Source organism: Eretmochelys imbricata, chromosome 1 (genome assembly GCF_965152235.1).
Source record: "Eretmochelys imbricata isolate rEreImb1 chromosome 1, rEreImb1.hap1, whole genome shotgun sequence".
In the NCBI taxonomy this organism is placed as follows: Eukaryota; Metazoa; Chordata; order Testudines; family Cheloniidae; genus Eretmochelys; species Eretmochelys imbricata.
Window position 1 is genome coordinate 16,298,915 of NC_135572.1, and position 14,659 is coordinate 16,313,573.

At 43.1% G+C, this 14,659-nt stretch overlaps 1 protein-coding gene across 6 annotated transcripts in view; it reads left to right on the forward strand.

The window, feature by feature from the left end:
* The first annotated feature begins 966 nt into the window (after nt 1-966).
* Nucleotides 967-14,659, forward strand: part of EMSY (EMSY transcriptional repressor, BRCA2 interacting) — a 53,821-nt gene continuing 40,128 nt past the window's right edge. For 4 of the 6 annotated variants that reach the window (XM_077806237.1, XM_077806400.1, XM_077806317.1 and 1 more), the window contains exons 1-6: nt 967-1,073; nt 4,138-4,246; nt 7,154-7,253; nt 7,819-7,893; nt 10,455-10,630; nt 12,204-12,356. In XM_077806237.1, the coding sequence (XP_077662363.1) occupies nt 4,177-4,246; nt 7,154-7,253; nt 7,819-7,893; nt 10,455-10,630; nt 12,204-12,356 (574 nt within the window). In that variant the 5' untranslated portion in view covers nt 967-1,073; nt 4,138-4,176. The remainder of the gene's footprint in view (nt 1,074-4,137; nt 4,247-7,153; nt 7,254-7,818; nt 7,894-10,454; nt 10,631-12,203; nt 12,357-14,659) is intronic. The other 2 variants (XM_077806569.1, XM_077806632.1) reach the window with 1 other exon arrangement.

A 14,659-nucleotide genomic window follows, 5' to 3' on the forward strand; every position in this document is an offset into this window, starting at 1 on the left:
ATTCCGACCTATTCATGATGACAACAGCACCTCCTTTGTCAGCCTTTTTGATTATGATGTCAGAGTTGTTTCTGAGGCTGTGGATGGCATTGTGTTCCGCACGGTTGAGGTTATGGGGCAAGTGATGCTGCTTTTCCACAATTTCAGCCCGTGCACGTCGGCGGAAACACTGTATGTAGAAGTCCAGTCTGCTGTCTCAACCTTCAGGAGGAGTCCACCTAGAATCCTTCTTTTTGCAGTGTTGGTAGGGAGGGCTCTGTGGATTAGTATGAGATTTAAAAAAAAATAAATTCAGAGTTCTTTTTATTGGCCTCCAGTTGTGGAGTTTTCGTCTTTAGCCATGAGGACTTTTTTTTTAAAAAAAAAATGAAAGTGGAGGCTCATACTGACTCCAGGAGCTGAGGGTTTAAGGCAAACAAATATCACAAGACTTATGAGAGAAGGAAGACTTGTGGCAAGGCTGCAGGGCCTTTACTCCCTGACAGCCTCTCAGCCCGGGTACCAGAAACGCAGCCCCCCCTCTCTCGGCTATGCAGAGGGCTCTGGCTAGCGCCTGGGTGCGCTTCCCCTCTGGGTGCCAAGTGGAGCCCCAGGACAATGGCGCTGGGTCCAGGGCAAACACGTTGCAACTTGCTTTGCACCTCCCCTCCCTTCTGAGCCGAGCCGCGCAACGCGAGCAGGAAGTCTGCCCCCTCTCGCGCTCCGTCGTGCGTTCCAAGCCGCTGGGCGTGGCGGCAGGCTCCTGCCGGCGCTCCGTTGTCATACACAAAGGGACTACACCTCCCAGGTGGGCGCCGCGCGGCGGCCTCAAGCCACCATCTTGGACGCTGACCCGCCCCTTGTCTCGCGCAACGGCCGCGAGTACGTCGTGACGTCTGAAGCGGGCCGTGGGCAGGACGTCGATGAGGGGCAACTACAATTCCCACACGGCCCCGCGCGGCCGCGCATGCGAGCTGCTGTTTTGCCGCCATCTTGGCTGGACGGAGCTGCCTGCCGCCGCCACTAAACAAACCTGAAGCCACCCGGGCTCTGCCGCTGAGGAGCCTTTAGATGTTCCCGGAACGGCCGGGCAGGTGGGTCCCCTCCCCGCGGGGGCGGGGGCGGGAGGGCGACTGGCCCCTCCGTGGGCTGGTTGGGTGCTGTGTCCACGTCAGTGAAAGGCGCAGGAGTGGGCAGCTCCCGCTTCCCCCCCGCCCGGCAGGCGGAGGGCGACGCGTCCGCCCACCGGGGTGAGCGGGAGGCTTCCGTCCGGCCCCCTGGCTGTGGCTGAGGGAGCTGTGGGGACCCCCCCACACAAACACACACAACACCCCCTGGCTGTGGCTGAGGGAGCTGTGGGGACCCCCCCCACACACACAGACAACACCCCCTCGCTGTGGCTGAGGGATCTGTGGGGACCCCCCCCACACACACACAATACCCCCTGGTTGTGGCTAGGGAGTTGTGGGGACCCCCCACACACACACAACACCCCCTGGCTGTGGCTGAGGGAGCTGTGGGGACCCCCCACACACACACAGACAACACCCCCTCGCTGTGGCTGAGGGATCTGTGGGGACCCCCCCCACACACACACAATACCCCCTGGTTGTGGCTAGGGAGTTGTGGGGACCCCACACACACACACAACACCCCCTGGCTGTGGCTGAGGGAGCTGTGGGGACCCCCCCCCACACACACACACAACACCCCCTGGCTGTGGCTGAGGGAGCTGTGGGCCCCCCCACACACACAGACACACAACACCCCCTGGCTGTGGCTGAGGGAGCTGTGGGGACCCCCCCCACACACACCCCCACACACACACAACACCCCCTGGCTGTGGCTGAGGGAGCTGTGGGGACCCCCCTCCCACACACAACACCCCCTGGCTGTGGCTGAGGGAGCTGTGGGGACCCCCCCCACACACACACACAACACCCCCTGGCTGTGGCTGAGGGAGCTGTGGGGACCCCCCCCCACACACACACACAACACCCCCTGGCTGTGGCTGAGGGAGCTGTGGGGACCCCCCCCACACACACACACAACACCCCCTGGCTGTGGCTGAGGGAGCTGTGGGGACCCCCCCCACACACACACACAACACCCCCTGGCTGTGGCTGAGGGAGCTGTGGGGACCCCCCACACACACACACAACACCCCCTGGCTGTGGCTGAGGGAGCTGTGGGGACCCCCCCCACACACACACACAACACCCCCTGGCTGTGGCTGAGGGAGCTGTGGGGACCCCCCCCACACACACACACAACACCCCCTGGCTGTGGCTGAGGGAGCTGTGGGGACCCCCCACACACACACACACAACACCCCCTGGCTGTGGCTGAGGGAGCTGTGGGGACCCCCCACACACACACACACAACACCCCCTGGCTGTGGCTGAGGGAGCCGTGCACCCCCCCACACACACACACACAACACCCCCTGGCTGTGGCTGAGGGAGCTGTGGGGACCCCCCCACACACACAACACCCCCTGGCTGTAGCTGAGGGAGCTGTGGGGACCCCCCCCACACACACACAACACTCCCTGGCTGTGGCTGAGGGAGCTGTGCACCCCTCCCCCCCCCACACACACAACACCCCTGGCTGTGGCTGAGGGAGCTGGGCATCCCTCTCCCCCCCACGTGTGCACACACACAACACCCCCTGGCTGTGGCTGAGGGAGGAGGGAGCTGTGCCCCCCCCACACACAGCACCTCCCCCCAGCCAACTGAGAGAAGAGGGGGCGATAGTGTATATCTCCCCCCACGCCGTGGGAGCTGTGTGCTCCACCCCTCCCCCACAAAGCCTGCCCCCCTCGGGCTGAGGAAAGCGGGGGCAGCTCTGTCAGCTGGGGGTTGAAGGAGCTGTTCCTGTCCCTTTCCCACAGTTTATGGAGGCTAGAGGAAGCATTTCACTTCCTCCATCTTGGGGGGTTGTATTGGGGGTCACTAAGCTCCTGCCCACCCATTGACCATCACCTCTTGTTGTTTGTGTATGGGATCATTTGTTTTCACTGAGACCAGGACAATTACAGGGTAGTGATAATGGGTACAATGAATTTGGGAGTAGGGGTAGGTGCATCCTGGGTCTGCTGTCACAGTTTCCTGTGTGTGCTCTGCCAGATCATCTCGTGCAAAGTGTATGATGCGATCGATGCTTTGTTTTTGTTCACGTTGCTAAACACAGAACCGTAATCACTGCTCTGTGGCGCTTCAGTCTAACGGCCCAAGTGCAGTACAAGTATTGGCATGGTCTTGCACAAGTCTGTTAACCTGTCTGCCTCTGGCGAGTAATTTTTTTAGTGGGTGGATAAAATCATTTTAATGAGTGGTTTTCATCGTTGTCAGGATGTGGTTGGACAAGTTAGATACTGTGCCTGTAGTGTGCCTGAACAAGTACATTTTCATGATGTTTTTGCCAGTGTGCAACATAACAGACAAATGCCAAATATATTCCCATGGATGGTAGAGTCACTGTAGCTGGAAGACTTCCTATAATAGATGCTCTGTGCGTAAGGAGAGGGAGGGGACTTTTACATCAATTCAGAGATAGTTCCAGATATAAGAGAGAGCATGGCATGAAAGAAGGTCTGAGAAAGATATAGGCATCTGTCGGGAGAGAGGCTAGGATGACCCTCAGGTGTATCTACACTAAAGAGACTATACTAACATGGTTACTCTGGTAGAGCCATACTGGCATAGCCCCACAATGTAGATGCAACCTACACTGACAGAAGAGGTTTTTCTGTCAGTATAAGAACATCACTTCTCTGAACATTAGCTCCCTCCGTGGAAGCACTCTTCCATCGATATAGCTTTGTCTGCCTGGGGGTTATGTTGGCATAGCTACAGTGCTCAGTGGTGTGGTTTATTCACACCTCTGACTGACATAGCTATCCAGTATAATTTTCAAGTGTAGACCTAGCCTGAGGAAATGGCTATAGGAAGTCAATGTCTGGAGTGAAGTTGCAGAATTCTTTTATAGTGAAATGGCAAGCCTTTTGCAGGGGTTCAGGCATTGGAATACGTGGATGGAAAGGAAGATGACCTTGGTGAAGTTCTGAGCAGGCTGGAGGAGGGGAGAGATTGCACTAATCAAATTCTAAGATGTAGAGCATGGACTTTTACTTACAGTATTTGTATTCTTTTTCAGGGAGGTTGAGCTCTGTGGGAGCACAAACACAGGGAAAGAATGCCTGTTGTGTGGCCAACCCTTCTGGATCTCAGCAGGGATGAATGCAAGAGGATTCTTCGCAAACTGGGTACAATTTGTGGCTCTCTGCTTCCTCCATCCGCCTGGCTGCTGGGACTTTGTGTATCTATCTCTGTTTAAAGAATTGCCAGCCCACTGTCTTCATTAAACACTTTCATATGTTTGCAATCAACATATAAGATACAGAAAGTGATCAGTAGGTGTCAGTGTTTGTTTTCACAGCTCTTGCTTTGATAGTATTTGGTAGGGGTGAATGCTCTTTATGGATTCAATGAATAGAGCTGGTTTTAAACCTAATTTCATAGAATCATTTTGGTTGGATGGTACCTACACTGCAAATTATGATGTTTTCATGCACATTAATGTGTAATAGGAGACATTTCTGTCAAAAGTGAGTAACTCCTCAGTTTGCTATGTCTGATTAATTTCCTACCTCCTTTTTTGGTTTTATATAGAGAAAACATATGAAGGTCAAAATGAATCTTGCAATGCTACCCATGTTTAGTTGTCACAGTAGTTAGAGTTACATCAGTAAAACTACTGTAATGCAGATTCTTAATGAAAGAAAATGTCCCGCAATACAATATTTCCAGTCTTCAATTACAGAAGGACAGGAACTGGCTGGGAGAGGTGAAAACAATCTCAATTAGTTTAATGGTCATAACAATAGGAGCCTCTTGAATTGCTGTAGCCATGCGTTGAATTCTGGATGCTTTGCCCAAATGAAAAGGGCTATCTGTAAGAAAGTTTCTGGGTATTATATCCGTAATAACATGCATATGTAGTAAGGCAATTATACTTAATAGTTTTTAATAGCATTTTAATATTGGAAGAAGAAAAATCGTAGTTTTCTTTTTAGACTTTCATTTAGGCAACATAGTCTAGTGGTTGAACACAGTAGAGGGAGTTGAGATTTGATATTTGAGACTTTTCTTCTGACTTCCTACGTAACCTTGGGCAAATCACTTAACCTCTCTGGGCTTTATTAAATCTATCTATAAAAAAAGTGAAGTACTGTACTACGTATCTTGCATCAGAGGCATGAAGATTAATGTTGTAAAGTTCTTTGAGGTCTTCAGATTATGCTATAAAACTATTATTATTAGAGAGAGAAAAGGGTGAAACTATTTTCTCTCTTCTTGCTCGGTTATCGTGGGGAGGGGGTTTTGTTTTTAAGAGACAGCACATTGAGTATAGAATCTGAACCATTATTTTTATTATTTAAAAATGTATTACTTGTATTGTGGTAGCACCTAGAGGCCCTAAATGAGATTGCAGGTGTACAAACAGAGACAGAGGCTTATGCTATCTGAAAGAACTTTGTCTAAATAGACAAGATAGACAAGGGAGAGGAAATGGAAGCACAGAGAGGTGAAGAGACTTGCCCTGTCTCAAGGTCACAAAGCAGGTCAGTGGTAGAGCAATGCATATATCCCATGTTTCCTAACTTCCAGTCCAGTGCTGTATCCATTAGACCACTCTACAAGGCTCAGATACTCCATAGTAAATTAAACGCCATAGCAGATTTTAGAAAAATGTGTCAATACTTAAATCATATCTTAGTGTGATATCTAGCACTGCCCTGGGACCTTTGCAGTACATAGCTGAGGAAGCATGAAATATGGGATGATGTGGCAGCGTTAAATTTGAATTTGCTTGTTTTCATTTGTTTGTTAAACCTAATTTTATACCTCATTTCGGCCATTTCGGCCATTTAACTGGATTTCCCTTGACTGAACAGAGACTGCACCAGTTACAATTTGTCTGTATTACTTAGGGATAGGAGTGAGGAAGGTGGTGCCATAAGAATGGCCATACTGGGTCAGACCAAAGGTCCATCCAGCCCAGTATCTTGTCTTCCAACAGTGGCCATGATATTTTCTGTCTTATTATCTATCCCTTTCTTAATGATTCCCAACATTCTGTTCGCTTTTTTGACAGCCGCTGCACATTGAGTGGATGTTTTCAGAGAACTATCCACAATGACTCCAAAATCTCTTTCTTGCGTGGTAACAGCTAATTTGGACCCCATCATTTTATATGTATAGTTGGGATTATGTTTTCGAGTGTGCATTACTTTACATCTGTCCTGTGATCTTCACTGTCTGCTATAATGCTAAAACATACAGTTCAAGGTCTTAATATACTGGCTCTCCATAAAAATACAACAACCTTAACTCAGACATCGAGTGATTACTGAGTAAAGTAACTTCATAGTCTAAGCACAGAAAAATACTGTAGTATCTCTCGTATTACTGTGTAGTACCTTAGCAAATGTTGACTTTAAAGACAGCAATTGGGTTTGTATATAAAATGCTTTATTACCTAAGCCTTAAATACTTAAGCAGTTATTGTCTTGCCCAGTGTCCTGGTTTGGGGGTTATGGCTGACCAGTGTGTCTTCTCTGTTTTCCCCTAGGTTTTGTCAGAACTGGGCTGGGTGTAGGAATTGTTTTGGGCATGGTTCTCTGGTTTTGTAATTTGGGTCCACTGGACTCGCTTGCTGACAGCTTTTGAAAACAATGCAAGTCTTGCTTATTTTGGAAGCTATTATCTGACTGCTATCTGTGCACTAGTCGGTCTTTTTTGTTACTCTTTCTGTCCCTATTAATACTTATTTTTATGTTAACTGGGATTTGATTTTGTTGGTTTGTATAGCTATGTTTAGTGTGGAAAGGGTTTAGATTGCTAATTTAAAACAAGGTTTTCAGTCACACATTTTTTGTGAAATGTTCAATAACTAGAACAATAAGTCATTCACTCGATGTCTGAGTTAAGGTTGTTGTATTTTTATGCAGAGCCAGTATATTAAGACCTTGAAATTTATGTTTTAGCATCTTAGCAGACAGTGAAGATCATAGGACAGATGTAAATCTACTGAATTTAAACCTATGATTTTATTTTTCCCTTTTTGATGTTAATGGTTAAGAGCTAATCATATTTCTATATTTCCTTAGAACTGGAGGCATATGCTGGAGTTATCAGTGCCTTGCGTGCACAGGGGGACCTTACCAAGGAAAAGAAAGACCTTCTTGGAGAACTCTCCAAAGTGCTTAGGTAAACCTCACACTACTTATGGTAAATGTGGTGAGTGTATAATTGGTTTATGGCCTGTTTTCTTTTAAAAGCATTGCACATACTTCCTACCAGAGGCATCTTCAGCTCTTAAAATGAATTCATAATCAGAAAAGAGACACAACAAACAATATAGCGGAGATTCCATATTTATTTTGACCCCATATTTATTTTCCTTTCAATGATTCCTGGTCGCATTTGCTTAACTTGCAAATGAAATTATTTTCCTCACTTCCATCCTTGTAAGATTGGAACCCAGAATTGGAAATCCAGCCATGTAGCCACTAATGTAATCTCTAGTAACTATGGTGAAATCCTTTCTATTCTCTAGGCCAGAGAATTATCTTTTAACTTCTGAATAATAAAACACTTCATTTTCACTGTCACAGGGAAGAGAAGCAAGTGGCAATCTCTAAAATGTAAATGCTGACCCCTCCATCCACCAGAGTGGTGCTGTTTCTAACATTTTCATTTTTGCTAACAGGATCAGATAAATATATTTGTCTTTCCATATCTAAAATATATTGGCTGCTTTCTTTTTTGACAGCATTTCCACTGAGCGCCATCGTGCTGAAGTTCGGAGAGCCGTAAATGATGAACGGCTAACAACTATTGCGCATAAGTAAGCTATTACTCATACTGAACATGACTTCCATAAGTTAGCAAATAGTCTTCGCATTGGGCAGTACTTTATCTTTTAAACCAAATACTAGAGATTTTAAACCACTAGCAACCTTGAAGGAATAACACAGCTGACAATTGTAGTAGTACATGTAACTATACCCTCAGCTGATGCAGATCTGTAGTATGTACTACAGGAAAATGTGTGGAAGTTGTTGAAATCTGCGGTTAATGAGTCACTGTTTTGTTCATTAAGGTAGTGCTTAGGAGTCAGCTGAAAATGCGGCCCTATTGTGTCGTATATAAACATAGTATAAGAGAGAGTTCCTGTCTTGAACAGCTTACGGTCTAAATAGATAAGACAAACAGAAAGTAGGGAAACTGGTAAAATGTATATGGAGAGTGAACAATGTGATGGCTGCAAGCTTCATGTTTTGCCATGATTTTAGTTTTGTTTAAATCTTTTTGATTGGGTTACGTTAGGAGAGGATTAGCTAAATGGAAGGATAAAGGATCTTTGGTGACCTTGAGGGAGGGGGTCAGAGAGGGTGGAGCAAACAGCCAGTCAACACTGGGGAAAATGTTTAGAGTGAAAATTTCAGAAAGCAGTGTGACATCATCACTGTCCATTACTCGCTGCTTGAACTGCCCTATGCAGCTGCTGTGGCAGTGTTGGTTTTGGCTGGCTCCTCCCTGTGTTTTCTTTCCCAAAGCTCACAGTTGCTGTGGAGAAGGGGATGCCCCCTGGGTCCTAGTTCCCTAAGGGGTGGGGAGTGGTATCAGTTCTGGGTTCTGGAGGGAAGGGTGGCCTGGCTGGGCCATATTTATCCCCCAGTTCAGCAGGACATGGTTGAACTGCTTTCTGCAACTGTTGTGCCAGTTTCAGTCTCTAGCTAGCTCCCTACGGTTTTTTCCCCAAAGACCACATGACTGGGGGAGAGAAACTGGTGCTCACTTATCTTTAAGTGAAATGCTTAGTACTCTAATCATCTAAAAGTAGTTTTCAGAATGAAATAAATGGCTTGAGAGATTTTATTTTAAGGGGGAAAGAAATGCCTTAAATTATTTAATGTTCAGCTAGAGTATAAGAATTTCTCTTTATTTTCATAAATTAATATAAAACAGCTATAGATTTTAAGTGTGAATCTTACAATTCTGAAATTATAGGGGAAAAAGCAATAAAACAATCATGTATAAGGAGCCTATCATATCAGTTAGCAATATTTTGAACTGAGACTTACCAAAAGGCATATTCTTTTGTAAATTGTCATAGACTCATAGATATTAAGATCAGAAGGGACCATTATGATCATCTAGTCCAACCTCCTGCACAACTCAGGCCACAGAATCTCACCCACCCACTGCTACGAAAAACCTCTCATTCAAATGTTTCAGGTTTAAAGGCTTGGAAATAGTCTGGCCTATTAAACAACTACATAGCACAACAGTTCAGATATTTTTCTTTAAAAAAAAGTGAATAAGGAATAGCTTATTTAATAAAACAATCAGGATTGATTTCTTAAATTGAATTTCCTGTTAAATGCTGATGACGATGTCAGCAGTTTGCAAAACTTATGCAGTTTCTACCTCAAGGGGATTAAAATCTAGAACACACAGCAGGAAACCCAAAGGAGGTGCTAGTTTATGGAATGTCATATCTTTTTGTAAATCTCTTTTCTGTCTTTCACATTAAGAAATAATATAGCAGAGAGCTCATTTGACTGATGTGGATTAATTCTTAGTGATGCTAGGAAAGTGCAGTATTGCCATTAGATATACTGGAGTTAGCACTCTTAATATAAACTCATGTTTGCAGTTATTGTCAACAAAAATTCTAAATTTTACCTCAACTGATGCTAATCAGTAAGTACTGTAAGAAAATTTGTGGAAGATGCTGAAACAAATCTGGGTTTAACTGAGAAATAGACTAATTAGCGCTAATTTTTTTACTAGTTACTTAGTACTGTTAGCCAGAGTTAAAAGTAGTTCTTCAGTATGTGGTAATAAGTTAAATGAAACTCTCATTGAAAATTATAGTCTACAATTCTGGCTTCATTGATTCAGTGAAATGGTCATACAAAACAGAAGCATTTCTGCCTAGCAGAAAAAGGAGACAACATGATTGTTAAGTATTCTATTTTGTCTTCAAACTTTGAGGCCAATTAGAAGTTAAGACCAGGTGGTTGGCCTCTGTTAAGGGAAATGCATGGGCTGAGTCATTTGACATGTTGCAATCTTGTTTGGGCTATTGTGATGGGGCTTAGAATATTTTTAATTAAGTAGAACAAGATCTGCCTTAGAAACGATTATTTCTATAGCACACTTAGTTTGATGGCTGTTTCATGAACATTGTGCTTCTGATATTTTTAGCTAGTTAGAGGAGTATAATATACACTAATTTGCAAGTCTGCTTTTTTAGTTATGTTTTACTGTGCATATTCTAGGCTGTCACTAGAAGAGAAATCCTGTTATCTAGTAGCTTTTTTCTGTTGGAAAAGTATATTTAGTCAGTAAATGTGCTGGATAAGAGAACACTTTCACATAATATGCATTTCTGTTTAGTATGTCTGGACCGAACAGCTCTTCAGAATGGTCTATAGAAGGTCGTCGACTGGTGCCGCTGATGCCACGGCTGGTTCCACAAACAGCCTTTACTGTAACAGCTAATGCTGTTGCCAATGCAGCTATTCAGCACAATGCATCTCTTCCAGTTCCTGCAGAAACTGGGAACAAAGAAGGTGAGGGAATCCCAATATTTTACTGCAAGTAGTGAGGATGTGAGAAGAACAATTTCACATTTTAAAGGGATACCATAAGCTAGCTTAGATCCAAAGTGTGTAGGTTATATTTAAAATAAAAAACAAAAAAAACCCTTCATTTTCATACAATATTAATAGAAATGTTTTCATGAAATCTGATTGGATTTGAAGTCCCTTTAGGAGTTTTTGCAACCTAAATGTAGTATTGTGCTAGTGCAGCGGTTCTCAAACTGGGTCGGAACCCCAAAGTGGGTCGCGACCCTGTTTTAATGGGGTCACCAGCGCTAGCTTAGTCTTGCTGGGACCTGGCTCCAAAGCCTGAGCCCCACCACCTGGGGCTGAAGCCCAAGGGCTTCAGCCCCAGGTGTCACAGCTCAGGTTACAGGCCCCCTGCCTGGGGCTGAAGCCCTTGAGCTTTGGCTTTGGGCCCCCCGCCCAGGGCAGCGGGGCTCAGGCAGGCTCAGACTTCAGTCCCCCCTCCTGGAGTCATATAGTAATTTTTATTGTCAGAAGGGGGTCGCGGTGCAATGAAGTTTGAGAACCCCTGTGCTAGTGCATTAGGAACCGGAATATGAAATTGACCAAAAGCACAAAGGAACTTGACTGGTTCACTATCTATGCGAAGGAAAAAGCAAAAATGTAAACCACATATGTTTTAAATGTTCGGAAGATGTAAAGTGTGGCAGTTGCTATAAATGGTGCAAAGTTAAATTCCTAAAAATGAAAGAAATAAAAAAAGTTGTTGTTACAGGCCCCATTAAGGTACAGTGATACTCAGAAAGCTGACTTTGCAAAATGACGTGGATCTCCATTCTTATTTTGTCACTCCAGATCAAATGTTCTAAATTAACAAGTCAAAAGATGCCTCCCCCATCCTGCCCGTACCCCCTACAAACTCCATCTAAGCTGCAAAGTTTTATTTTACTTTGTTTTATGGGTTTAGTTACAGTATATTTACACAGTTACAGAAAACCTAACACTTCCTGAATTAGTTTTTTTCTGACAGATTTGGGAAACGTTATACCACCTGCTTTGTCTTACTAATGCTTGTAAACATCAATGTTACAGCAATTAAACAAGGAAAACCGTTTTAAAATACATTAATCTGTCTTAATTTAAAGAGGGTTTTCAGATTGATTCTAGGACTGACATGCCACTGAACACAATGCAATAACAATTTTATATTTATATCACTGATCTACGCTAGAGTCCTAAGCACATTAAAACAAAGTTAATTTAAATACTAAACATGTATAAGATAAACTATAATATAAAACACACAGTCAGTAGAGAAGAAAATAATATCAATGGTGTCTCTAAGGTCTTCTCAAATAAAAACGTTTTAAAATCTGCTTTGAAAGCAACTAATTCTATGGTCATTCTTGGGTCAGAGAGGACACCACTCCACAGTAGCAGGACCGCAGAGGCAAAAATGTGGATAGTGACCCAATAAGCCTTAGGCTTTAATTTATCTTCAAAGCTGTCAAAATAGTGCTAGGATAATGGAATTATTTACTGTAGTTATGTGGAAGGTGTCTTCTCTCCTCTTCAGTGGTGGTTTGCTATTCCTACACAAGTACCACTTCAACCCCAACATCTACCCCTGTTCCAAGTGGCAGTGTAGCAACAGTGAAGTCCCCCAGACCTGCCAGTCCAGCCTCCAATGTAGTCGTCTTGCCAAGTGGAAGTACTGTTTACGTCAAAAGTAAGTGATACCAGTAACTTTGATTAACAAAACAGAAAGGGGATGGTCTTGTGGTTAAAGCACAGGACTCTGACTCAGGTAATCTGGGTTCTAGACCCAGCTCTGCCTCAAATTTACTATGTGACTTTGGGCAAGTCACTTTACTGATAAATACACTAAGGCACAAAGATGTTAAAGTGGGATTAATACTTCCCTTCCTCAGGGTATGTTGAGGCTCAATTCATTGATGGAGATATTTTGATGTATGGGATAACAGAAGTGCAAAGTATGAAAAATAAAACCTAGGAATTGCCATGCAATAATGGATCATTTGTCCATCTAGTTTGGAATTTTGCCTCTGATGTGGTCATGGCTAATGCTTCAGAGGAAGGTTTCCCTTTCACCTCTTCCCCAAAGTATGCACCTGGCCGACTGCTGTCATTTGAGGGAGTGGGAAGGAGGAGAAACCCTTTTTCCCTTCTCAGATGAGCAGGAGAATTTCTAGGAATACCATTTTCCTACAAGCAGTCATGTGCCCTAAAGCAGCAAGTGATATGGCATGTCAAGGTAAAGTGCCAAATCCTTACCTGATGTAAATCAGGTAAGGATTTGGCCCTTTATGGATATTACCAAAAGAATATAAACTTAAAATAATATTGTTTTCCTGCTGTTTTTTTTTCTGAGCAGTAGCCGAACTTTTAAACAAACTACACAACTAACCTCACGCAGGGATTCTATTACAATTTACTTGCACAGTGCTGTGGCTTGCATACTCCTATAGTTTTGCACTGTGTTGGGAAGTACAGGCTTAGAAACCAACTACATCATTTTACTATTCCTACTATCATGGCGGATAAAAATTGATGACTTTAAAATAATCAGAAATCAGATTTTTTTATTTAAATGTATATACATTTTTGTTTAAAAAATAACCCTATCTAAAATTAAATTTGAAGTTGATAACCTGTGTTAGTGTCAATGTGCTATAATGTACTGAAATAATTTAAATAGAAAATATGCTGCATCAATGAGCCCTCCTCAGATTTTTATTCTGTTTTTAATTACATACAGAATCAGAGAGAAAACAGCTTTTGAGGTCAACTCAAGCTTTATAAATGTCACAATGTAATGTAATTAAGTAATTATCTGTTGTTGTTTTCAGTCTTTATAAAGGAGTGAATGCAATTTACATTTTCCAGAAAAGCTTTAGCTGTAACTAAACTGAAACCAAAGGTAATTAGCAAGTGCAGATAGAATATTTTCTTCATTTTGACTAGTTCAGTCAAAATTTAGAAACTGATTGGGAGTTGAAAAAGGAGGAAAGTTTGTCTAAAAATAAAAGCCAGGTGGGAGATGATGAGATTAATTCTAAATACTTGAAGGATATGAGGTCAGATTTTCAAAAGTATTTGGGTACCTGAAGATGCAGGTAAGTGTCTGCTGGGATATTCAAAAATGCCCAAGCAGGTTAGGCAGCTAACTCGTACTGAAATCACCTTAGAAAGGCATCTACACATCTTTGCAATATTTGGCCCATGGTGACCAGAAAGAATCCGTCAATTCACTACCAGTTAATACTTCCTTTGCTTAATAAATCAGTTTAAAATGCAAACATGTTTTGGTAAACTTGTTTTCTTACGTATCCAGCACATTTAAGGTAATTTTACTTAACAAAGTAACAATTTAAAAATGCTGCTTGTGTACAGTTTTAATTTAATTCCAAATTTCATTCAAGTGTAGCTTGACACAAATGCCCAGTAAAAATTTCCGCCTAATACATAAGAATTGCATCAATTCACCATTTTCTAACATTAAAAAAAAAAATTAAAATTAAGAATTTGAATAAATGTATGTTAAGCCATATGAATACTAAAATAAATGTACAGATATAGTATATCCTCCTGGTTAGAAAAAAGAAATACCAAATTTAGTCTAAAGGTTTTATTTGGTGGGAAATCAACGTGTTTTAATGCTTATATCAACCAATGAGAATAAACCTTTCTTTAGGAAAATAATTGAAAAGTACAAATGCAAATGGAGATTAAAACTGATTATTTAAATCAAGGTTTCCTACTTGCAGTTGTAAATTACTTGGATTTAAATCAATCTGCCCTACCTACTATAGAAAGGTACATTATTTCAGATGTAAGATCTAGAAAAATTGATGTTCTCTTAGCTCAAACAACTGAAATCTAAACCTTAAAAAAATGCTATCACATAGTAATGGCTCAGCCTATGATTTGGTCATGAAGGTCACGGAAGTCATGGAATCTGTGAATTCCGCAGACCTCCATGACTTCAGCCTGCAGTGGCCGGGAGCTGCA